At 35.6% G+C, this 26,898-nt stretch overlaps 1 protein-coding gene across 7 annotated transcripts in view; it reads left to right on the top strand.

Annotated features, from left to right (window-relative positions):
• Nucleotides 1-26,898, top strand: part of PCDH11X (protocadherin 11 X-linked) — an 824,011-nt gene that overhangs the window by 567,710 nt on the left and 229,403 nt on the right. For all 7 annotated transcript variants that reach the window (XM_081043929.1, XM_081043928.1, XM_081043927.1 and 4 more), the window contains one exon: nucleotides 12,969-13,167. In XM_081043929.1, the coding sequence (XP_080900055.1) occupies nucleotides 12,969-13,167 (199 nt within the window). The remainder of the gene's footprint in view (nucleotides 1-12,968; nucleotides 13,168-26,898) is intronic.

Raw genomic sequence — 26,898 nt, 5'->3', positions numbered from 1 at the left:
ACCACTAAACTATTGTCTGACTCTATGAGTTTTTGTTTCTCATTTGTTTGTCTTGTTCTTTTGTTTTTGGTTTATATACCACATATCAGTGAAATCATAGGGTTCTCTGCTTTTTCTGTCTGACTTATTTTGCTTAGCATTATACTCTCAAGATCCATCCATGTTGTCACAAATGTTCCTATTTCATCTTTCCTTAATGCCGAATAATATTCCATTGTGTATATATACCACAACTTCTTTATCCATTCATCAATCTAAAGACATTTTGGTTGTTTCCATGTCTTGGCACTGTAAACAAAACTGCAATGAACATTGGAGCACACGTGTCTTTATGTATAAATGTTTTCAAATTCTTTGGGTAGATACCCAGGTGAGGGATTGCTGGGTCATATGGTAATTCTATTTGTAATTTTTTGATGAACCTCCACACTGGCTTCCAAAGCGGCTGCACCAGTCTGCATTCCCACCAACAGTGGATGAGGGTTCCTTTTTCTCCCCAGCCTCTCCAACACTTGTTAATATTTGTCTTGTTGATGATAGCCATTCTGACTGGGGTGAGGTGATATCTCATTGTGGTTTTTATTTGCATTTCTCTGATGATTAGTGATGTTGAGCATTTTTTCATATGTCTATTTGCCATTTGTATGTCCTCTTTGAAGAAATGACTCTTCAGGTCCTCTGCCTATTTTTCAATTGGGTTGTTTGTTTTTTTGTTGTTGAGTTTCATGAGTTCCTTGTATATTTTGGATATTAGACCCTTATTGGCAGAACTGTTTGCAAAAATCTTCTCCCATTCAGTCGGTTGCCTCTTTATTTTGTCGGTGGTTTCTTTTGCTGTGCAGAAACTTTTAAGTTTCATATAGTCCCATTTGTTTATTTTAGCTTTTACTTCCTTTGCCTTTGGAGTCAAATTCATAAAATGCTCTTTGAACCCAAGGTCCATAAGTTTAGTACCTATGTTTTCTTCAATGCAGTTTATTGTGTCAGGTCTTATGCTTAAGTCTTTGATCCATTTTGAATTAATTTTGGTACATGGTGACAGGTAACAGTCCAGTTTCATTCTTTTGCACATGGCTATCCAATTTTCCCAGCACCATTTACTGAAGAGGCTGTCTTTCCTCCATTGTATGTTTTTAGCTTCTTTGTCAAAAATTACCTGTCCATATTTATGTGGTTTTATTTCTGGGTTCTCAATTCTATTCCATTGGTCTACCTGTCCGTTGTTCTGCCAATACCATGCTGTTTTGATTATTGTAGCCCTGTAGTACAAGCTAAAGTCAGGCAGTGTGATACCTCCAGCATTGTTCTTTTTTCTTAAGATTGCTTTGGCTATTCGGGGTCTTTTGTGATTCCAAACAAATCTGATGATTTCTTGTTCTATTTCTTTAAAAAATGCCATTGGGATTTTGATTCGATTGCATTAAATCTGTATATTGCTTTGGGTAATATGGCCATTTTAACTATGTTGATTCTTCCAATCCATGAGCATGGAATATCTTTCCATTTCTTTGTGTCATCTTCAATTTTTCAAAAATGTCTTATAGTTTTCAGCATATAAATCCTTCACATCCTTGGTTAAGTTTATTACTAGGTATTTTACTCTTTTTGCTGCAATTGCAAAGGGAATTGTTTTTTGTATTTCTTTTTCAGAGATTTCATTGTTAGTATATAGGAATGCAATGGACTTTTGTACGTTGATTTTGTAGCCAGCAACTTTACTATATTCATTGATTGATCCTAACAGCTTTTTGGTGGAGTCTTTAGGGTTTTCTATATATAGAATCATGTCATCTGCAAAGAGTGATATTTTAACGTCTTCATTCCCAATTTGGATGCCTTTTATTTCTTTCTCTTGCCTGATTGCTCTGGCAAGGACTTCCAACACTATGTTGAATAGCAGAGGTGATAGGGGACAGCCCTGTCGTGTTCCTGAACGTAGAGCAAAGGGCTTCAGTTTTTCACTATTAATTATGAGATTAGCTGAGGGCTTGTCATAGACGGCCTTTATTATGTTAAGGTATTTTCCTTCTACACCTATTTTTTTAAGTGTTTTTATCATAAATGGATGTTGTATCTTGTCAAATGCTTTTTCTGCATCAATTGATATAATCATATGATTTTTGTCCTTTATTTTGCTTATGTGATGTATCACATTGATGGATTTGCGGATGTTGAACCATCCTTGTGCCCCAGGGATGAACCCCACTTGGTCATGTTGAATAATCTTTTTAATGCATTGTTGTATTCAATTTGCTAGAATTTTGTTTAGGATTTTTGCATCTGTATTCATCAGAGATATTGGTCTGTAGTTTTCTTTTCGTGTGTTGTCCTTACCAGGTTTTGGTATCAGAGTAATGTTGACCTCATAAAATGAGTTAGGGAGTACTGACTCTTCTTCAATTTTTTGGAAGAGTTTGAGCAGGATTGGTATTAGATCCTGTTTGAAGGTTTGGTGGAATTCACTAGTGAAGCCATGTGGTCCCGGACTTTTGCTTTTGGGAAGGTTTTGGATGACTGATTCAATTTCTTTACTGGTGATCGATCCGTTTAGATTTTCCAGTTCTTCATGATTCCGCATTGGAAGGCTATATGTTTCTAAGAACTTCTCTATTTCTTCTAGGTTATTGAATTTGGTGGCATATAGTTCTTCATAGTATTCCTGCATGATCCTTTGTATTTCTGTGGTGTCCGTGATAACTTCCCCTTTTCCATTTCTGATTTTGTTAATTAGTGTCTTCTCTCTTTTTTCTTAGTGAGTCTAGCCCAGTGTTTGTCGATTTTATTAATTTTTTCAAAGAACCAGCTCTTTGTCACATTAATTTTTTCTGTTGTCTTTTTGTTCTCTATTTCATTGAGCTCTGCTCTGATTTTTTTTTTTTCTGCTCTGATTTTTATTATTTCCTTTCTTCTGCTGACCTTGGGTTTCACTTGTTATTCTTTTTCTAGTTCTTTAAGGTGTAACATGAGGTTATTTATTTGGTATTTTTCTTGTTTCTTAAGATAGGCCTGTAATGATATAAATTTCCTGCTTAAAACTGCTTTTGCCATATCCCAAAAATTTTGGTAGGATGTATTTTCATTGTCATTTGTTTCTATGTATCTTTTGAGCTCTCCTCTAATTTCTTCTTTGATCCAGTAGTTCTTCAAAAGTATGTTGTTTAATCTCCATGTATTTGTGTTTGTTCCTGCTTTCTTTTTGTAGTTGATATCCAATTTCAAAGCCTTGTGATCAGAGAATATGCTCGGTATGATTTCAATCTTTTTAAATTTGCTGAGACTGCTTTTATGCCCCAATATATGGTCTATCCTTGAGAATGTTCCATGTACACTCGAAAACAATGTATAGTCTGATGTTTTCGAATGAAGTGCTCTATATATGTCAATGATGTCCATTTCGTCTAATGTGTCATTTAGGGCTGCTATTTCCTTGTTTATTTTCTGTTTGGATGATCTATCCATAGCTGTCAATGATGTATTTAAGTCCCTTAGTATAACTGTGTTTTGGTCAATTTCTCCCTTATATTCTGTTAGTAGTTTCTTGGTATATTTCGGTGCTCCCTGATTGGGGGCATAAATATTGATGACTGTTATGTGTTCTTGTTGTATAGTCCCCTTTACCATTATGAAATGTCCATTTTTGTCTCTTGGTATCTTTTTCACCCTGAAGTCTGTTTCATCCGATATCATTATGGCTACACCTGATTTTCTCTGGGTACCATTTGCCAGGAGAGTCAATTTCCAACCTTTCTCTTTGAGTCTCTACTTGTCCTTGTAGCTGAGATGTGTCTCTTGGAGACAGCATATGGTTGGGTTTAGTTTTTTGATCCAATCTGCTACTCTGTGCTTTTTATTGGTGATTTCAGTCCATTTACATTTAGGGTGATTATTGATACATGAGGATTTCCTGTCATTCTATCTTTAGTTTTCTGGTAAGGCTGTGTTTCCATTGTTTCTTTGCCTTTTTGTTGTCTATTATTTCTATGTGGTGGTATTCTATGATGTTTCCTTTTGTTTCTTTTTTTATTACAGTATATGTTTCAATTCTGGATTTTTTTGAGTGGTTACCGTTAAGATTATGTAAAAGAAAGTTTGATATTTAGAGTATTCCATTTTCCTCAGCACACTTACTTTCTCCATTCCCATATTCCGGTTCAGGCCTTACTCTCCCCCTTTTTATGTTGCCACAAATTGTCCTTGTTGATGGTGGTCGAATAGCCTCCTTTAGTATTTCTTGTAGTGCAGGTCGTGTATTAGAAAAGTCTGGAAACAACCAAATTGTCCCTCAATAGCTGAATGGATAAAGAAGTTGTGGTGTATATACACAATGGAATACTATTCAGCGATAAGAAAAGATGATATAGGCACATTTGTGACAACATGGATGGATCTTGAGAATATAATGCTAAGTGAAATACTCAGACAGAAAAAGCAGAGAAGCGTATGATTTCACTGATATGTGGTGTATAAACCAAAAACAACAAAAGAACAGGACAAACAAATGAGAAACATAAACTCATAGTCACAGACAATAGTTTAGTGGTTATCAGAGTGTAAGGGAGTTGGGGGTGGGAGAAGAAGGAAAGGGGGATCAAATATATGGTGATGGAAGGAGAACTGACTCTGGGTTGTGAACACACAATGGGATTTATAGATGATGTAATACAGTATTGTACACCTGAAAGGTATGTAAATTTACTAACAATTGTCATCCCAATAAATTAAAAAAAAATAAAAAAGAATTACCTGATATCTATCTGAACCAAAGCCCTACAACTACGGACATACAGAAGAAGCCAACTCAATATTGCTAGGAAGGGCAGAGACACAGAACATACTCATCCCACACCTGCATGTGAACATTAAAAATTGGGAGGGATATCTCAGCTGCAGAGTTCCCCTGCAGAGGAGTGAGGATTCCCAGCCCCACACCAGGCTCACCCGCCCAGGTTGCCAGTGCCAGAAGAGAAGTCCCGAAACTTCTGGCTGTGAAAACCAGCACACATTGTAGCTGAGTGATCCAGAGGACGGTTGCATTCCTAGGTGTTCCTCTGAAAGGGCCTGCACTTGGACTTACTGGTTGATGGACTCACTGGTTCTAAGCCCCAGCACTGACGCGGCAGCTCAAAAGTCTTCAGGGACTTATGGATCGGAACTGAATTGAGTATTTTTAAGGTGAGGTCTGGAGGGGCAGCTCTCTCCTGGAGGGAGTAAATGATGGAAGCCATTGTTTCTTTGTTGAACACTCCCTCTCCTTGTGTGCCGATGCAGGCAGATGTCATAGCTGAGTCGTCATCAAACTGGCTATCACCTTTCATATGTCTTGTCCTAAGGATTCCCTGAGATATCACCCTATACAACTTTTGTTACACCCAACCTGCTTCCAGTGGCTTTTCCATACAACTTGTCTTAGCCTATGCTGTAGACTTTCATAAAATCTCTCAAAGGGTCACAAAACTTTAACAAGTTATGGGACATGGCTTTGGCATGTCTCATACCTCTGGCTGAGTGACCCTAAGCTCGGTGGTGACAGCCAGCCTCAGTTTGTGGCTTTGCCTCTCAAGGCACCTCCAACCCAGTGTGGGTGGTAGCCATCTGGGGATTGTTTTGTGGCTCATACCAGATGGCCTCAGGCAGGGCACAGACTGTAGCTAAAGTGGCCTGAAGTAGGTCACCCCTTAGGAGTCCCTAGGGCTTGCATGCCTGGTGGCCAGCTGCAGACCAAGCCAGAGCACCATCGGGCCACCTTCAAAAATGACATAACCAAAGCGCAGACTGGGCAGGCACCAGGGCCCTGCTAAAGGGAACCCTGCTCTGTAGAGTCAGCTCCAGCATAATAGTTCCTCAACTGCAATCACAGGTAGTCCTTACAACCGTTCAGCCTGCAGGTCATTCCCTTTCATTGAGGCGCAAAGAGCAACCAAAGGTCAACTACAACAGGAGGGCATACACGACTCATACAAGGAACACACCTAGAGTACCCAGCTCTGGTGACCAGGAAGACCGCACTACTGGGTCCCGCAGGATACCTACTACATGGGCCACTCTACAAAGATTGGTGGGTATAGCGGCCCTACATAGACACAAACATAACGATGCAGCCAAAATGGTAGATGAAGAAACATCTCCCAAATAAAAGAACAGAACAAAGCTCCAGAAAAAGAACTAAAGAAAATGAAGACAAGCAATTTACCAGATACAAAGTTCCAAACACTGGTTATAGGGATGCTCAGTGATCTCACAGAGAGCTTCAATAAAGAGGTAAGAAACATAAAATTGATGATAGAAAACATTAAAAAGAACCAGTCAGAAATTAAGAATATAATAACTGAAATGAAGAATACATTAGAGGGAGTCAACAGTATATTAGATGAAGCAGAGGATTGAATCAGTGATTTAGAAGATAAGGTTACAAAAAAAAAAAAAAATCAGAACAACAAAAAGAAAGAAGAATCCGAAAAAGTGAGGATAGTTTAAGGGGCTTCTGAGACAACTTCAAAAGTACCAACATCTGCATCACAGAGGTACCAGAAGGAAAAGAGAGAGAGCAAGGAATTCAAAACCTATTTGAAAAATAATAATGGAGAACTTCCCTAAACTGGTGAAGGAAATAGATATACAAGCCCAAGAAGCACAGAGTCTCAAACAAGAGGAACCCAAATTGTCCCATAACAAGACATCATGATTAAAATACTACACAGTAAACAAAAAGAGAGAATCTTAAAAGCAGCAAGTAAAAAGCAGTTAGTTATGTACAAGGGAATCCCCATAAGACTGTCAGCTGATTTTTCAACAGAAACTTTGCAGGCTAGAAGGGATTGGCATGAAATATTCAAAGTGATGAAAATCAAGGACATTCAACCAAGATTGCCCAGCAAAGCTATCATTTAGTTTGGAAGGACAGATAAAGAGCTTACCAGACAAGAAAAAGCTAAAGGAGTTCATCACCACCAAAACGGTATTATAAGGAATCTTAGAGGATTTATGACAAAAAAAATAGATAGAGTGGCTGAATGGATAAGAAAATAAGACCCTTACATATGCTGCCTACTAGAGACTTATTTCAGATTGAAAGACACAACACGGACTGAAAGTAAAGGGAATGAAAAAGATATTTCATAAAAATGGAAACAAACAAACAAGTAGCTGGGGTAACAATACTTACACCAGACTAAGGCTATAACAAGAGACAAAGAAGGACCCTGTAATCACACTTCTGGGTACTTATCCAAAGAAACCCAGAACTACTACTTCAAGGGGATGAATACATCCATATGTTCATTGCAGCATTTTTACAATGACAAAAATGGGAAGGCAGCCTGGGTATCCATTGATGCATGAATGAATAAAGAGGAGGTGTTACATATATACAATGGAGTATTACTCGACCATGGAAAGGAATTAATTCTTGCCCTCTGCGGCAGTGTGACTGGACCTAGAATGTATTATGCTGAGTGGAGTATGTCAGACAAAGGCAGTTGCAATATGATTTTGCTTTTCATGAAATCTAAAGAAAAAACAAACAGGTAAAACAGAAACAAACTGATAGATAGAGAAAATTTTGATGGTTCCAGATGGGAAGGTGGTTGGGGGTGAGTGCAAAAGGGAAAAGAAGTACAAATTGGCTGTTATACCGTATTCATGGGAATAGGCCATAGCATAAGGAATATAGTCAATAATATTGTATTAACTATGTATGGTGTCAGATGGGTACTAGATTTGTTGGGGTGATAGATGGGAGGGAGTTGGAGGGCAGGGTGAAAAAGGTGAAGGCGTTAAGAAGTACAAATGGTAGTTACAAAATAGCCATGAAAATAGTCATGGGAATGTAAAGTGAAGCATAGGGAATATAGTCAATAATGTGGTAATAACTACATATAGTGCCATGTGGGTAGTAGACTTGTCAGGGAAAGCACCTCTTAAATTATATAAATGTCTAACCACTATGCTGTACACCTGAAATTAATATAGAATAATATTGAATGTCAGCTGTAATTAAAAAATCTAAAAAGCAGGGGGAATGTGAGGGAGAATAAGAGGTTCAAATTTCCAGGTATAAAACAAATAAGTCATGGGGATGTAATGTACAACATGGGTAATATAGTTAATAATATAGTGATAGCATGGTACAGTGTCATATGGATGTTGTACTTACAGTGATTACTTTTTTAGATATATAAATGTTGAATAACTGTTGTGTACATTTGAAACTAATATAATATTGTATGCTAGCTATATTTTAATAAAAATATTTAAAAAATAAGATAAAATAACACACACACACACACACAAGAAAAACAGAAAAGGATTCATAGATATAGAGAACAAACTGATGGCTGACAGAGTGAGGGGTAGTTGGAGAGCTGAAATTAATATAAAATATGTTAATGTCAAAATAAATAAAGTGTAAAAAACTTTTTTTAAATAAGGTGAATTGAGCTTTTAAAAACAAAACAAACAAAACAAAACCCTGCACATGGTAATTTTTAAAAAATAAGTACCCTAACTATGATTACTTTTTCTAATCAGAGTTACTGGCTATGGCAGAGAATCTAAGGTAGGCTGGGTCAGGATGTATTAGAATTGGAGTCAAGGGGAGTGCAAGATTTTATGATTAGTTTGAAAACTTTGACAGGTAATTCTAATGAGCCTTCTGGAACATGATACTCAAGCATTCCATAATGAGATTCACAGGCTGGCCTATCTAAATGCAACCTCTCTGCTGCCAGCTTAACCTTTCTAAAATGCCACTTACATCATGTTATGGAAATGCAGCAATATTCACCAAATGCTTAGCAGGGAATTATACCTTCACGTGGTATAAAGGACACAACAATGTTGGGAATTTGATAGTTTGCTTGTAAATGATTCATCTAGTGACACCATTATTATTTCTGAGCGTCCATACATTCTGGAATTTTGATTGATTTGAACTAAAAACAAGGCAAGTAGAATATAGCGAGAGGCACCCGTGGATGTTTCTCTTTCTGGCAAAAACATAACTAGCCATTTAGTTCAGACATTTATTCATGAATAATCCTGGATTTATTTCCATCCCATAAAGTCACCATTACAATCAATAGATTGTTTACTTTCTAAGCCACAGCTTCCTTGAAGGGCTGCAGACAGTCAAATTATGACATGGTCATTAGCATGATAGCTCATTTATATTGCACAGTAATCATCTTCAACATTTGGAAAAAGGAAATTATTTATTCTTTGAGTGACTTAAGGAATGACTTTCGTGAAATAATATTTCTAAATATATTGGATAAGAAAAATACCTCTGTATTTTGAATATCTTCATATGATTAATCCGAGTAGAAAAGTACACTCAGAGATAAAGGATTTATCCATTAAAAAATAAAAGGCAAATGAGTTAAACCAGGTTTCCAAAATTTACCAGAAAGGATTCATGAATTGTTCAGTTCGTGTCATTATTTTATATTCACTTCTATCTGCAAATGTCAGAAATTGCAAACTGCAAGCTTAAGTAGGAATCATTAAAATAACGATAGGAAAAATAGTAAACTTTTTTTCTTATTAAAAGTTACATTTTCAGAAGCCTTTTAAAACAATTCCCTAACAATTAAATTCTAATAATTTCACTTATGGAAATATTTCATGGAGATTTTCTAAACTGATGGACAACCTAGTTATTCACACATGTGCAAATGTAGAGCCCCGTGTGAATTCCCTGAATGAAGAAATAGAATACTGTATTTAATTGGTAATATTTGAATGCCTTCTATGGATTATAGAAATAGGTAAAAACAATATTTCAGACTGTAAACTTTGAAACTGAATTGATGAAGAATTTAAATACCCAGTATATTGTTGAACTTTAGACTATTTTAAAATGATATACAGATGTTAATGACCAAACAACTTACCTTGATCTCCACTTGAGGTATTTTGATATTTGTTGAAACTAATATAAATAAGTTAGTTGATTAATATGACTGTTCTGCTTTTGAAACATCCAAGGTATATATGGAATGGGGCTGGTGGTGTTTTTATGTGCATTCAGAAAGGGACCGAAAGCAGTTTTTTTCACTGAAAGGGAGTCCTTACAAGCCCATTCATTCTCTTTCATTTACCCCTACAGGGATTCAATTTATGAGTGTCAAGAATGTTGGGGATGAGTGCATGACCAGGCCTATTACAGATTAAGTCTAGAGCATTCCTTTGCAAGGGCTTTTACTTAAGTTACTAGTACAGATGTCCTAGAACGGGATAACATTTTAAAACTTAAATTGCCTTGTTCTTTTATGCATAAATAAGCAAGTGAACACAAAGCTTCATTTCTCTTATATCAGAAAGTAACATATATCCCCTACTTCTATCATTTGACACAATTTTCCTTCAATGGCAGTATTATTTCTGTTAGAATCTGTGACTCCATGTTTAACCAGCACATTTTAAATTCTAGATTAATTTATTTTTGTTACCAATAATTGTTTTATTTTTTTTAATTTATTGGGGTGACAATTGTTAGTGAAATTACATAGATTTCAGGTGTACAATTCTGTATTACATCATCTATAAATCCCATTGTGTGTTCACCACCCAGAGTCAGTTCTCCTTCCATCACCATATATTTGATCCCCCTTACCCTCATCTCCCTCCCCCCACCCTCCTTACCCTCTGGTACCCACTAAACTATTATCTGTGTCTATGAGTTTTTGTTTCTCATTTTCTTATTCATAGATTCTTTATCTAGGTCTAATACTTTAAAAATGTAAATGATACAAATACATATATATACACACACTAGATGCATAACATTCACACCATGTACCATATATATGGTACATCTTACATATATATAGTTGAAATATATTACTTGTGTCTTATAGAAAATTAAAAATACCTTACAGTTATGCATTATGGTGCAAGCGATTATAAATTTGTCTCATGGTAAACTGGATTATTTTACATAAGATGATTTTTTTCATCTATGTGTTAGAAATTATTTATAAGTTATGTATAATAGCTCATTATAAATAAATATCTACAATATAATGTTTCAGGCATTTTGAAGTGCTGTTTTTCCAGGTCTTGCATTTTTAAAAGGTTTGTGAGTAGAAATGTTTATATATTACTTAAAGTGAATGAAAATATTTTAACAACCAAAAATAATTTTTGGAATTAAATGAAGTTTAACCTATAACTAAATGATCATTTGGCTTCTTAGACATAGAAAAGGCAAGTCCAGCTTTGCTAGACTGAAATAATTAGTTTGTTGTGCCCTCACCTGGCAAAGGGGAGAGGGCGCTTCCTGAGGCTGCTGCTCATAGAGACATTGATCCTGTTAATGAATGCTCCACTATCATGACCAATCGGCTCCCAAAGTCCCCACCTCTAAATACCATGATGTTGGGTATTAGGTTTCAATGTTATGAATTTTGAGGGTCAATAAACATTCAATCTATAGCAAGTATCTTCAAATATTTTCATATCTCCATCTGAAGAGATTGCTGAATTTGTGGGAGTACATTCTGTTGTGGAAATTCCTAGTTCCTCAATTTATGTGACCTTTGATATTTTAAATTCCTTAAATAATTATCTCTTAATTGCATATTTTATACTGCTGGTAGTGAAGTATTTTGGTTGATCTATTTGTTACATTGCAAAGTATAATCTTTGGAGCATAAGACAAAGACATGTTACATTTTTTATGTGAGGAATTGGGGTAGTGCAGAGCAGAGATAACTATCTCTGCTCCACAATGACTAGTGACTAAAAAAAGATGACTTAAATGTCTAGAGATGGCTGGAATGACTCAAATGAGCCCATGAACTGTAATGTCCAGAATGGATTAATCACATACATATCTGGCACCTGAACTAGAATGGCTGGAACAGCTGGGATTCTTTGGGTATTGTACTTTCTTTCTATGCAGTCTTTCCACATGGCTGGCTTGAGCTTCCTCACAGTATGGTGGTCTCCCAATAGTCAAACTTCTTTCAATGCAGCTGGTTTTCCCCAGAGTTAGTATTCCAAAGGAGTAAGACAGAAGCTGCAAGGTTTGGTTACACAGGGCCTACCCATACTCAGTCTGGTGGAGGACTGCATAAGTATCTGAATACCAAGAGGTGAGGTGCATTGTAAGAGCTAGCTTTGGAGACTAGCTACTATTAGGTTGGTGCAAACTGTAATTGCGGTTTACAAAGTTACAAATAATTGCAAAAACCGCAACTACTTTTGCACCAACCTACTACATATAGCGTTGCTGCAAACAAAAATACTGCTACGCCTATTAGCACGATTACTCTTGCTGGCTGTCATGACCCTTTTGTTTTGGCATGTATATATTTTTTATACTGTGCTATAATTACCATTTAAGCCGATACCTATAGTTTGCTTTTATAATTACCATCATCTGTTATCCATACCATCTAACTATTTGCATTTTTTAGAGTGCAGAATCAATTTAAATGAATTCCAATTCAAAATATTACTCCAAAGATTCTTTGAAAAGATGATTTGTACTTTTAATTTTTCAAGCCTACATGATTAAATACATTTGTTATTATTTATTGTTACAGCCCGCCAGCATCTTACAGATATAAGAATAAAATGTTGTTATATTTATTTATGCTTATTATTCAAAAAATGAATCTTGTCAAATAGTAGCTCAATAAATCCATGTTCCAATGATGATCAGAATTTCTAATATGCTCAAATGTCTATAAAGGCTGACAGCCTCATGCTTTAGGACACGTTGACTTTCATTCTGCATCTGGATATGCCTTGTTTCAAAATATAATGGAAGCAACTCTGGTGCCAGGTGAAACAGGTTTGAACACCGAGCTGACTGTTCAGAAAAGCCTGAAATTGTTCCCAAATCAAGATAATGTTAATGCGACTTCACTGGATAGTTGAAATAATGCATTTTCTGAATTGGATACATTAAGCAATTATTCAGATCATAGCTGAAACCCTGTAATTTTCTTTCTTCCTTTCAGTCCCAGCGTCGTGTCACATTTCATCTACCTGAAGGCTCTCAGGAAAGTGGCAGTGATGGTGGACTGGGTGACCACGATGCGGGCAGCCTTCCCAGCACATCCCATGCTCTGCCCTCCGGCTATCCTCAGGAGGAGTACTTTGATCATGCTGCACCCAACAACCGCACTGAAGGGGATGGCAACTCTGATCCTGAATCCAGTAAGTGATACCTCTCTTGTCCTGCAGTATAAATGGGCTCATTGTGTTTGTAAGGCAAACAATTGCGGCCATAATAGCATTGGCCATTTAGTTATGCTAACATGAGTTACACATTTTTAAAAGGTAAAAATACAGAATTAGGTGTATTATTAGGTGTAAATTAGGTGTAAATACAGTATAAGGTGCATATGCATCAGTTTATAATAGTTGAAATGTTTGATCACATCTATGTTGAATAAAATGTATTATAAAATTTAATATAGTCATTTTGTTTAGGCATGGATAGGATTTTCTATTTATATATGTATATATGTGTTTATATGTATATAATCAGCCGTTTTATTTTATTCATTTAATTTATTTCTGTACATATAGATTATTATTGTAATTTATAGAAATTATTTTTTAGATATTTTTTATTTTAATAGGTAAGGATCGTAGAAAATTAATTCTCTTTTTAAGGAAATAAGAGATCCTGACTCCAGTGCAGAGCAGTTGGTCTGAAGTTTTCAATAATGTACTGAAACCATGTGCCTTATGTCACGTTACTGTTTAGAAAGATATTCGGATTTGGTCGACAGACTGATAGTATAAAGGCTATATTTGGAAAAATCAAAGATGTTGAAAATTCTTAAAAAGAATCATGAAATTGATGCTAAATAGAGAACTTCATTAAATACAACTAGCATAAACATATAAAATATAAAGTAATATAAATAGATATAAAAATTAATATAAAATAGAAATTTTGAGAAGTTGTCTTGAGCATATGGGTTATTGGGTACATAATTTAAATGAACCATCTGGTTTTGAGATTAACATGGCTTCTCCATCATTATGTTTTAATACCCTATTTTTGAAACTCCAAAAAATAAGGGAAATGTATTGGTTAAACATCAAAATGTAATCTACGACTAAACATACTATACCAATGACAGCTTAACATCAATCTTTTTCTCTCCTCAAGAGTAGATGCTGGATATTAAAGATGTTTCAATTATAAACATCTTAGAGACTTTTAACCACCAAGTTTTGAAGGCCTGAAATGCCTGCTATCCCTGTATTCAATTTTATACTTAGAATAACTTAGCTATGTTTGTTCTGAGGATGAAAAATTCTATAAAATGCAAGACCAACCGACCTTTCACTTACTAGGTAGAACAGGACGTAATGACTTCTGGTAGAAATATGTAGTTGTAACTATATCCACTACTACAATAAACTCAGAGTCAATCTCTAAGAAGAATGGTCATAGTAACAAATATGGTTAAGCAAGGTGTCTTTGCTCTTTTTTACTGCATAAATTGTTTTAATTGTAGTTCTATCACTGCCCTGTTAAGAGATAATAGTAGAGAGGTGAAAATGAGCATCATTTTTATAAATAAGAGAGAATTGATTCCTTTGCATATGTCATACTAAGCATACTTTGCACACTATGCCTTTTTCTTAGAGGATTGCATAGTGGCAATTAAACAATAAATTCAGAGTAAGCATCAACTGTGTGGATCTAATTCTGAAATAAACTTTCAAGCTGAATGGGATTAAAATAGGATATTAACTGATATTAACTATAGTAAAAGGGGCAGAATTGATGTGGGTTAGAAATTATGAGACATTTACAGTTAAATACAGGTTTCTTAATCTCAATTATATCTAATAATAAGTAGTTGTTTTAAACATTTTCTAATGAAGAATTCTTTACAGGATCTGATTTTATGTATAGTTAAGAGTGCTAGTGTTAACAACATTGTATGAGCTGACATACATTAAGAGCTTTATTTGTAAAGCTTGTTTCCACCAGGGACTAAACATTTCTCTCCTCTAATCATATTGACATTATTAATTTGAACCATTAAATATTTTGTTTATAATTACAGGATGAAGCAATGGCAAATTAAAAGTTAACAAAATTCCTTATTAATTAGGCTTTATTTTAAAATTGGGATGGGTGTAGACAATCATAGTAGTAATAAAAGTAATACTTTTTTGTTACTTGTTATTTTAATAAATGTGTGCAAAAGGTAGAGATAATTAAAAACAAATGTTCATTTCTGTATATGTCTAACAATATTGATGGGTCAATGTTTAAAATGTATTTTTACTGGGAGTAACGTTAACTCTCTACTCTCCTACTGGACCTGATACTTCCAATTAAAACATGTTCCAAAAGAATTTTTTGGTTAGGTGTTCCATTTTGGAGAATAAAGGACCTTATTATTACAAGTGCAAGAAGCATAATATTTCACTTTAAAGAAGTTCTATTATCTTAATATGGCTTACTAGTAAGATTTTTAACATAGTATGTGTATGTGTTTTGTTTTGATTAAAAAGGAAAAATAGCTGATACAAAGTTTGCAATAGCAAAATAATCTCTTTAGGCTAATTCAGATGATAGGGTACTTTGATTCTTCAAAAAGAAATTCTAAAGCTCTGAAATAGTGCATAATAATGGGTTTTGTGATATGGAGCAGATGCCCATAAACTGTGCAGTGTTAGTCAATAGCATCGCAAATAGGAATGTAAACCGTTAAAGGAAATAAATGCTGTCCTTAAGCAATGGAATTAATTTATGCAGTTCCCATTTCATATTTTGAAAAGCTTTACATCCTCAATCTGCTTTCTTTTTGCTAATGAATTGCCCAAAATAGGACATATTTCTGAAAATTCCTTGTAAGTTCACAAAAACAGATAGAAATGCAACTTTTATGAATAAGATTTTCCCCAAAATTTGCTAGGTGAATTTATTCACACTACTTTAAAATGCATAGTTCCCAGGTTGATGGAAATCTGATGATTAGATAAAGAAATTATGTTATCCATTCTCTTGAGTCTTTTGCCAAGAATATTAACTTACCTTTTAAAGATAAAAATGCAAGCCAATGCAATCCAATTATTTGTCTTTCAGAAGAAAAGTTTAATAAAACATCCTGTCTCATTCCATTTGAAGGCTTTTTGAATTTTTAAACATCACAATTGCAATCTTTTGACTTTACCCTTTAGTGTGAGGGTCACTTATTGCCATTCTATGCAGTTTTGCCATTCTTGGCTAACAGCCTATGCCCCAGAGCTTTCCTCCTACCATAACCCTATCAAATCATATGTGCCCTTTCCAATAGACCCTAATTTTTGAAGCTATATAATTTGGTAAAAGTAAACAAACAGAACTCCAACCCCTAAACAGCATTATTTGTTGTGCTGGCTTACTGTGGATATTCTAACAGGTAATGTCTTTGCATTTTCAAAGGATCTTGTGGAGACACACAAGAGTGTGGCCTTAGTAGAGAACAGGGTATGACGTGCACTTCTTGGAGTTTTATATGTCAAAATATACGAGGTGTGATCATAAAATACAGTAAATGTTGAAATTTAAAAAAATTATGACAATAAAAGACAGTGCTATTAATCTCCCTCAAAATACTCTCCCTTGCTTCGAACACACTTACCCATCGTTCTTGCCACTTTCTGAAGCAGTTCTGGAAGTCCTTTTTTATGAGTGTCTTTAGTTGCGCAGTCGTGGCTGTCTTGATGTCCTGAATCAATTCAAAACATTTACCTTTCATGGTCACTTTTACTTGGGGAAGAGCCAGATCTGGTGAATAAGGTGGATGAGGAAACACTGTAATGTTTTTATTGGACAAAAATTGCCATACTAGAAGCAATGTGTGACACGGAGCATTGTCATGATGGAGGATGAAACCATTTGCCAATTTCATGTTAATGCATTGTTCATGATCCATGATTTACAGCATACTTTAAAACACACCTTCTCTCAACCATAGCTCACACTCGACTAACTTCACCGAACAAATTGAAACTTGTCACACAATGTGTTCGACGTGCTACTTCCTGTATTGAAGATCCCTGCCTTTCTGTTGGATGGCACTCAGCAGCAGCATTCACCATAGTTTTTTATCACAACAGAAAGGCTCTGTGTCACACATAGCTTCTGGTATATGGCAATTTCCATCAAATAAAAATAATATGGTGTGTCCTCATCCACCGTATTCACTGGATCTGGCACCATACGAATTCTGGCTCTTCCCTAAAGTCAAAATAATTCAGGACATCAAGTCAACTATGACAGCACAACTAAAGATACTCATGAAAGAGGACTTCCAGAACTGTTTTGGATAGTAGCAAAAATGACGGCATAAGTGTGTTCGAAGCAAAGGGGACTATTTTGAGAGGGATTAATGGAAATGTGTCTCTTACTGTAATCAATTATTTTGAATTTAAACATTCACTGTATCTTTTGATCACACCTTGTAGTTTTAATTGAGAGAATTGGAGAGAGTGTTATCCTCTTGGGAATACTCTAAACACACAAAACTACATGTGGCTCTATGTTCATATCTACTTATTTGTAAGTAGCATTAGGTAAAACATAATTTATGAAGAGTTAAAAATGCTTTCCAACTTTATTTTGTAAAATATTGCTCTGATATTATAATTCAGACTACGTTCTGAGACACATGGAAATATTAGCAAAGTTCTACCATGTTAAACTTCAGAGATTTTTGAATAGTTCGTACATATGAAGTCAGGATTTCTGTGTGTATTTTTTATTACATAGAGAATACATTGCTACTGTTGGGCAAGGTGAAGAGGAAAGTGCAATTTGTAAATTTCTAACAATCTACTGGCATATTACAATTTGAATGATTATAGATAACCCCCATGTTTCTTTGGAAGAGAAATGGTGAAATAGAATGTTTCTAAAGAGATTGCAGTCAGTCATTCTTCAGTTTACCAGCCATGAATCAATTCATTTTCAAAGAGAATCCTCCTAAATGAAGGGGAAATGGGACTTGGTTTAATCAGTGTTATAATTTTTTTCAACTGCAAAAGTTACGTTACCCGCATTTTTTAAAGCCTTTTCACTGGAAATGGTTATTTCACACACGAAGTCACTCTATCTTACAATGTTATAGTTGGTTTAATGTCTAAAATTTGAGCTTCAAGTAACAATACTTATATGTAAAATTTCATCAACTTTTAATAAAATATTAATGCTTTTTTTTTTTTTTTACATTACAAATTTCTGTGATACAAAAGGAAAAACAGAGTACCAAGAACTTTTAGGGCTAAAAAAGTTTCACACTTAAAATAAACAGGAACATGTTTACCATTAATTTAAAAATGATAGATCTCTCTGCTAGACTATATCTCAGGTTAACATCTCTTTGACATTCATTTTTCTTTCACTAGATCAGGTTTGCTTAGCATTCTAATATGGTACTAATCAATTCACAAAAAGGAAGTAATTAATCTTTCCCTGGCAATATGTTTTGATTGATCCTCTACCAGTAATCTAATTACATTATAAAAAGTGGAAGACCAATTTGATTGACTAGAGCATGACTCATGGAAATGCCAAATGTTGGTCTTGATCTGCTGAAATTGTTGGCAGGAATAATACTAGGGTAATTATTAATTGACTGTTTGAGTAGTTGAATATCTAATTCTAAATACAGGCAATTCCTAAAATTAAAAAAAAAAACCCACAAAAACTGAAACTTTAAAATAATCACCTAATAATGGATCATTCAAGTCTAGCCCTTCATACTTAAGAACGTTAGGGTCAGATAGCTAAAGGCAATTTAAAACTGTCCAAATATTTTCCAGACAAATTTTGACATACAAGTACTATGGTAACTATTCTTATCTGAAAAATTCAACAAGAAATACCACTTTGTTTAAAAGAAGAATGGTTCATATATTTATGGGGACTCTAGCCCTTACTCTTGCAGAGGCTATCACAGAATAACATCTAAATCTGCAGTTTGTGTTACCCATATAACTGTTAATTAGCTTTTTTTGTTTATTGCCAAGTACTGAGGAAATTTGACTTCATAGGCCCTCTATATTTCTTCAAAATGTATTTTTTGGGGAACCCACACATTACTTCCTGTATTACAACAAAAAGAAAAGTGAAGGCTGTCATTTTGTTAATATAGTTACACGAAACAAATGGGAAATGTATTCAACCTAGGAAAGAGAAGTTATGCTCCTTTAAAAGTTAATTGTCCACCCAGGCCAATTCTGTCTCTGCTGGCTATGTATTTGAAAGGTAGTTCTCTAAAACTGTGTTCATTCATAGCTTGTGAAGTTGTGTCAGTCCATGGGGGTGGGGAGAGTAAAATAATTAAACAAATAATTTGAATCAGCTCGGCAAACTGGAAGTCAAGTCTTTTGAAAGATACATTAATCAGTATTTCTAAGGAGTGATAGTATTAATTATTAATTCTATTAACTATGTCCCCCTTGGTGAAAGGTACTGAACTCAATGCTCCTGGATTCTGAAGCTATAAGACAAATGTCTGCTAACTTTCATTGCCTTGCCAAGAGACAACATATCCTTTATCCTTCTATGGATACTAAAAAAAAAAAAAATCTTCACAGTCATATTTTTAAGCTAATAATAATATCAAAGTCACTTTTCATTCTCAAAGGAAAATCATTAATTACAGTCACGAATACTGTCTATGACTACCAGCTTATTTTAGTCTTTGATATGTTGTATACATAAAAGTGCATACAGGTTAAAAAGAATGGTTCCACCCAAGAGTTTAGCTGCCTGCCATTGCTTGGGGAAGAATGAGGCTCACTTGATAGTAGTCTGTATATTAAATGAGCTTAGGCAGATATAAACAGTGATTATTAATTTTATCACATAAACTGAAATGCTTTTGCAGAGGCAGTTTTTCTCTATTCAAATTTATGAAAGTTTGAAAAAAATGTAGCGTAATAAGAAAATGGGTGAAACAAATCTTACTGTACCATCCTATCATATCTAACTTTCCTATACAGGAAATGCAATCACAACACAGACCAATTGAAAAATGACATCATTTGCAGTATCTAGGCTTTGTGAAGGCAATGAAGGATTTATACTAGAGATAATCTTTAAAAAGTCACAAAGTCATGAATCAAAATGAAAAGTATATCTCTAAAGTTGGAAACTTGAAGATATTTACAGGATTCCATTTGGATGACAGCCTTGAAGATGACTGTATCTTTAGTATCTTAAATCTAATATGGATTAGATAGAGGTTTATCACTCAAAAGCAGGCCACTGTAAGCAAAGCAATCTTTTGTCTTTTATGTTTGAATCTGACAAGCACTAGGCTCTTGGCACAGGCAATTGAAAAGCCAACGCCATAAGGTCTGGGATGTCAGTAAACTTGAATACTTCAGTGACAGAGAACAGGTGGCCTTCTCTTCACACAGTAAGCCTTCTTTTGCTTCTAAATTTTCATTAGGCTACCTACACCATATAATAAAGTTCATTTGACATTTATATTTTGGTTATTTATAAGCCATGAGGCAGTTATTTTTATGACCTTCTTCTGACTTCTGCTTCTTTTATCTCTCAACCCTCACTTTTCTTTGCCTATGAGATAAGACTATTTGCCATTTGTTCCTTTTTGTAGTTCTTTGCAAGATAATGTAATCAGTCCTGCAAGATGCAACTTTTGGGTGACTTAGAATATTTAGTAGCATTAGGCACACTCCAATTTCTTGTTTTAAAATAATTTATATACTTTAATGAATGAGGGGCATTATGGCAAAATATTTTGTCCCTATGACACTTTTAGATTGTACACTAACTTGTAACTGTCATAATTACTTGCATCAACAGAACACTCAACAACTACTGAGTATATCAAGGAATTCATTAAATAATGAATAACAATAGACAATCTGTCTTACCAGGATTTCTGCAATTTGTTAATTTACATCTTTATTGAATGTTGAAGATTTCCAGTGGAGAATAGAATTGACAGAGTTTGTTGAACCAAATGTTTCCTCATTGTAATCAGTAATCTTAGACATTGTTGTTCCAGTTCCAGTAAAATAAAGTACATAATCTTCCTCTGGCACTTTGTTTTTTATCAGTTATATCGGAAAAAAATAATTGGTTACGTTAAAAAGTTCTTCTAAATAGTATACATGACATTAGACTTAGTTTGTAAAGTTATTTATTTTTTCAGTTACAGTTGACATTCAGTGTTACATCAGTTTCAGGTGTACAGCATCGTGGTTAGACATTTATATAATTTATGCAGTGATCCTCCTGATTAGTCTAGTACCCACCTGGCACTATACATAGTTGTTGCAACATTATTGACTATATTCTCTATGCTGTATTTTACATCCCCATGACTATGTTATAACTACCAATTTGTATTTTTTTAACCCCTTCGTGTTTTTTAGCCAGCTCTCCAACTACCCTTCCATCTGGCAACCATCAGTTTGTTCTCTATATCTATGAGTCTGTTTCTGTTTGTGTGCGTGTATGTGTGTGTGTGTGTGTGTGTGTGTGTGTGGTATTTTATTTAAGATTTTTCTTAAAATGTAGGTAACATACAATATTATATTAGTTTCAGGGGTGAACAATAATTATTCAACATTTGTAATCGCCGTAAGTCCAGCGACCATCTGACATTGCACCATACTATCTCTGTTATTGACTATATTACCCATGCTGTGCATTACTTCTCCATTACTTGACTTATTTTGTTTATCCCTAGAAATTTGAACCTTTTATTCTCCTTAACATCCCCCGCGCCACAAACACACACACACTTCTTAGAATTTTCAATTACAGTTGACATTCAATATTATTTTATATTAATTTCTGGTGTACAACATAGTAGTTAGACATTTATATAATTTAATAAGTGATCCAGCTGCCAAGTATAGTACCCACCTGACACTATGCATAGTTATTACCATATTATTGACTATATTCACTATTAACTATATTTACTATGCTTCACTTTACATCGCCATGACTATTTTGTAACTACCAATTTGTAATTCTTAATCCCTTCAGCTTTTTCACTCTGTCCCCAACCCCCTCCCATCTACCATCCAACTCTGTGTCTGGTAGATTGCTTGTCTCCATTGTGTTTAGTTCTTTTTCTGGAGCTTTGTTTTGTTCTTTTATTTCAGAAATGTTTTTTTTTTTTTGGCTCCCCATTCTGGCTGCATCCCTGTGTTTGTTTCTATAAATGGATACTATACTCCCTGGTCTTAGTAGAGTGGTCTTATGGATTAGGTGTCCTCTGGGACCCAGTGGTGGAGTCTCCCCGGTCACCAGAGCTGGGTGTCTGTTTTGTGGGTTGTGTGTGCCCTCCTATTGTAGTTGAGACTTGATTGCTGTTTGACCGGATTGCTTGATTGCATGTTGGTGGGAGGGATTGACCCTCAGCCTGATTAGTTGTGAAGACTGGCTGTGACGACAGTTGAGGAGCTGTTGTGCAAGGTGATGCTACTGAGCAGGGTTTGCTTTAGTGGGGCTCTCTTACTTGCCCAGTCTGCCCTTTGGGTATGTCATCCTTAGAGGTGGCTTGGTGATGCTCCAGCTGGGTCTGAAGCCAGACACCAGGTCTACAGTCCTGGGCCTCCTGGGAGGGGACCTGCAAGCCAAGTTTAGTGGTAGTCTGTGCCTTGCCCGGGGTCACTTGGCATGAGTCACAAAGCAATCCAGAGATGGTCACCACCTGTGCTGTGCTTGGAGGTACCTTGAGAGGCCAAGCCACGAACCAAGGCCAGCTGCAACTAGTACCAGGCTTAGGGCTGCTTAGCCAGAGTTACGGGACTAGCCAAAGCCAGATGTTGCTTGTTTGGGTTTTGTGAACCTTTTCCAGATTTTAGGAAACTCTGCATCATGAGCCAAGGCAGGTCTTTTATAGGGAAAAGCCACTGGAACTGCTTGGGTGTGCCCAAAAGTTGGATGGGGCAGGTTCTCAGAAAATCACTAGGGCAGGGCAGACAAAAGGTTGTAGCCAGTTTGAGAATTAGATATAAGGTGTGCCTGCTCTGCATGTAGGGAAGGGGAGTGTTCAACACAGAAACAATGGATTAAGCCAACTCCTCCATCCTGGAGAAAGCTGCCCCTCCAGCCCTTGACCTGAGGCCAGATAATTCAGTTCCTTCCTGTAAGTCCCTGGCCCTTTTAGAGTTGCTGTCCCAGAGCTGGAACTCAGAGCGAATGAGTCCATTATTAAGTCCGTGCACGATCCCTTTAAGAGGAACGCCTGGGAGTGCAGCCACCCTCCATCTCACTCAGCCACAATCTCCCCTGGTTTTCACAACCAGAAATCATGGGGACATTTCTCCCTGGCACTGAAACCCTGGGCTGAGAAGGGCCTGGGACTCCTCACTCCTCAGGACAGAACCTTAGCAGCCAAGATATCCTTCCCAATTTTTAAAGGTGACACGTGGGTGTGGGATCAGCCTGTCCCATGTCTCTGCCCTTCCTAACAGTCTTGAGGTGAATTCTTCTGTATCTTTGTTTTGTTTGTTTGTTTTCATTTATTTTGTTCTTTAAATTCCACATATTAATGAGATCATATGGTATTTGTCTTTCTCTGTCTGACTTATTTCACTTAGCATAATACCCTCTAGGTACACCCATGTTGTCACAAATGGTAAGTTTTTTGTTTGTTTGTTTGTTTTTTTATGGCCAAGTAATATCCCATTGTATATATGTACCACATCTTCTTTATTCAATCCTCTATTGATGGGCAAGTGGCTTGCTTCCATATCTTGGCTGTTGTAAATAGTGCTGCAATGAACATAGGGGTGCATAAATCTTTCCAAATTAGTGTTTTGGATTTCTTCCAGTAAATACTGAAAAGTGGAATTTCTGGATCATAAGGTAGTTCTGCTTTTAATATATTTTGTTAAAGATTTTATTAGGGAAGGGGAACAGGATTTTATTGGGAAACACTGTGTACTTCCAGGCCTTTTATTCCAAGTCAAGTTGTTGTCCTTTCAGTCTTAGTTGTGGAGGGCGTAACTCAACTCCAGGTCCAGTTGCCGTTTTCTAGTTACAGGGGGCACAGCCCACCATTCCTTGCGGAAGTTGAACCGGCAACCTTGTGGTAGAGAGGATGTGGTCCAACCAACTGAGCCATCGGGAGCTCAGCAGGCAGCTCAGCTCAAGGTGCCGTGTTCAATCTTAGTTGCAGGGGGCGTTGCCCACCATCACTTGCGGGACTCGAGGAGTTGAACCGACAACCTTGTGGTTGAGTGCCCACTGGCCCATGTGGGAATCGAACTGGCAGCCTTCGGAGTTAGGAGCATGGAGCTCTAACTGCCTGAGCCACCAGGCCAGCCCCTGTTTTTAATTTTTTGATGAATGTCCAAACCGTTTTCCATAGAGACTGCAATAATTTGCAATCCCACCAACAGTGTACGAGGGTTCTCTTTTCTTCGCATCCTCACCAACACTTGTTGTTTGTTGATTTATTGATGTTAGTCATCTGGACCAGGATAAGATGATATCTCATTATGGTTTATTTTGCATTTCTCTGATGATTAGTGACATTGAGCGACTTTTTCATATGTTTCTTGTCCATGTGTATGTCCTCTGTAGAGAAATGTCTATTCAGGTCTTCTGCCCATTTTTTCATTGGATTGTTTTGTTTTGTTTTGTTTTTTGGTGTTGAGTTGCATGAGTTTTTTGTTTTGTTTTTTTTATATATATTTTGGATATTAACCCCTAAACACGTACATCATTGGCTAATATCTTCTTCCATTCAGTAGGCTGTCTTTTCATTTTGTTGATGGTTTCCTTTGCTGTGAAAAAACTTTTTTGTTTGATGTAGTCCCATTTATTTATTTTTTCTTCTGTTTCCCTTGCCCGAGTAAATAGATCAGAAAAATATCACTAAGAATGGTATCAGAGAGTTTATTGCCTATATTTTCTTCTAGGAGTCTTATGGTTTCAGTCTTACATTTAAGTCTTTAACCTATTTTGAGTTTATTCTTCTATATGGAGTAAGAAGGTGGTCCAGTTTCATTCTATTGCATGTATCTGTCCAGTTTTCTTAGTACCATTTATTGAATAGACTGTCTTTATGTCACTGGAGGTTCTTGCCTCCTTTGTCATAGATTGAATGAACATATAGGCATGGGTTTCTTTCTGGGCTCTCTGTTCTATTCCATTGATCTATGTGTCTGTTTTTATGCCAGTAGCACACTGTTTTGATTACTACAGCCTTGTAGTATAGTTTCATTTCAGATAGTGTGACACCTCCAATTTTGTACTTTGTTTCTAAAAATCGCTGTGGCTATCTGGGGTCTGCTGAGGTTCCATATAAATTTTAAGACTATTTGTTTTAGTTCTGTGAAAAATGCCATTGGTATTTTCATAGAGATTCCATTGAACCTATAGATTGCTTTGAGTAGTATAGACATCTTAGTAATGTTAATTCTTCCTATCCATTAGCATGGTATATGCTTCCATTTATTTGTAGCTTCTTCAATTTCTTTCTTCAGTGTCTTACAGTTTTCTGAATACAGGTCTTGTACCTATTTTGTTAAATGTATTCCTACGTATTTTATTTTATTTTTTTTAACTTAATTGTGTATGGGATTGCTTTCTTAATTTTTCTTTGTGAGAGTTCATTATTTGTGTTTAAAAATGGAACCAATTTCTAAATAATAATTTTGTATTCCTCTACTTTACTGAATTCTTTTATAGCTTCTAATGTTTTTTTTTTTTGGTAGACTCTTTAGGGTTTTCTCTATATAGTATCATGTCATCTGCAAATAATGACAATTTGACTTCTTCCTTTCCAATTTGGGTGACTTTTATTTCTTGTCTGATTGTTGTGGCTAGGACTTCCAATAGTATAATGAAAAAAGTGGTGAAAGTGGGCAACCTTGCCTTGTTGCTGATCTTAAGGAGAATGCTTTTAGCTTTTTCCTATTGAATATGATGCTAGCTGTGGGTTTTTCGTATATGGCCTTTGTCATGTTGAGGTTTGTCCCCTCTCTTCCCACTCTGCTGAGAGTTTTTATCATAAATGGATGCTGGATTTTATCGAATGCTTTTTCTGCATCTGTTGTACACATATATGATCATGTGATTTTTATCTTTCATTTTTGATTATGTGGTGTATTGCCTTAATTGATTTGTGGGTACTTAAGAAACCCTGCATCCCAGAATAAATCCCACTTGATCATGGTATATGATCTTTCTAATGTACTGCTGAATTTGGTTTGCTGATAATTTGTTGAGGGTTTTTGTATCTGTTCATCAGGGATACTGGCCTATAATATTCTTTTTTTTGTAATGTCTTTGTCAGGTTTTCGAATGAGGGTAATGGTGGCCTCGTAAAATGAGTTTGGGATCTTTCCCTCTTGAAATTTTTGGATTCGTTTGAGAAGTATCAGTGTTAGTTCTTCTTTAAATGTTTGATAAAATTCACCTGTGAAGACATCCATTCCAGGAATTATGTTTGTTGGGAGGTTTTTTGTTTTTGTTTTTCTAACTTTATCAAATTTATTGAGTCAACATAGGTTAGTAAAATTATATAATTTCAAGTGTACAGTGTTTTTTTTTAATTCAAGTTTATTGGGGTGACAATTGTTAGTAAAGTTACATAGCTTTCAGGTGTACAATTTTGTCATACATCATCTATATAGCACATTGTGTTTTCACCACCCAGAGTAAGTTCTCCTTCCATCATTGTATGTACATTTCTATAATATATCATCTATATATTGCACTGAGATATATTCTGCAAACTGACCCAGAGTCAGTTCTCCTTCCATGACTATATTTTTGACCCGTTTTTTCCCTCTTCTACTACACATCTGCCCCCTTACCTGCTGGCAACACTGTACTGTTTTCTGTGTCTATGAGTTTTTGTTTCTTTGTTTGTCTTGTTCACCCATCTTATTCGTTTTACATCCCACATATGAATAATT

This window comes from Rhinolophus hipposideros (assembly GCF_964194185.1).
Source record: "Rhinolophus hipposideros genome assembly, chromosome: X".
Classification (NCBI taxonomy): Eukaryota; Metazoa; Chordata; class Mammalia; order Chiroptera; family Rhinolophidae; genus Rhinolophus; species Rhinolophus hipposideros.
Note: the sequence above shows the minus strand (reverse complement) of the source record. Positions and strands in the feature narration are given on the sequence as shown.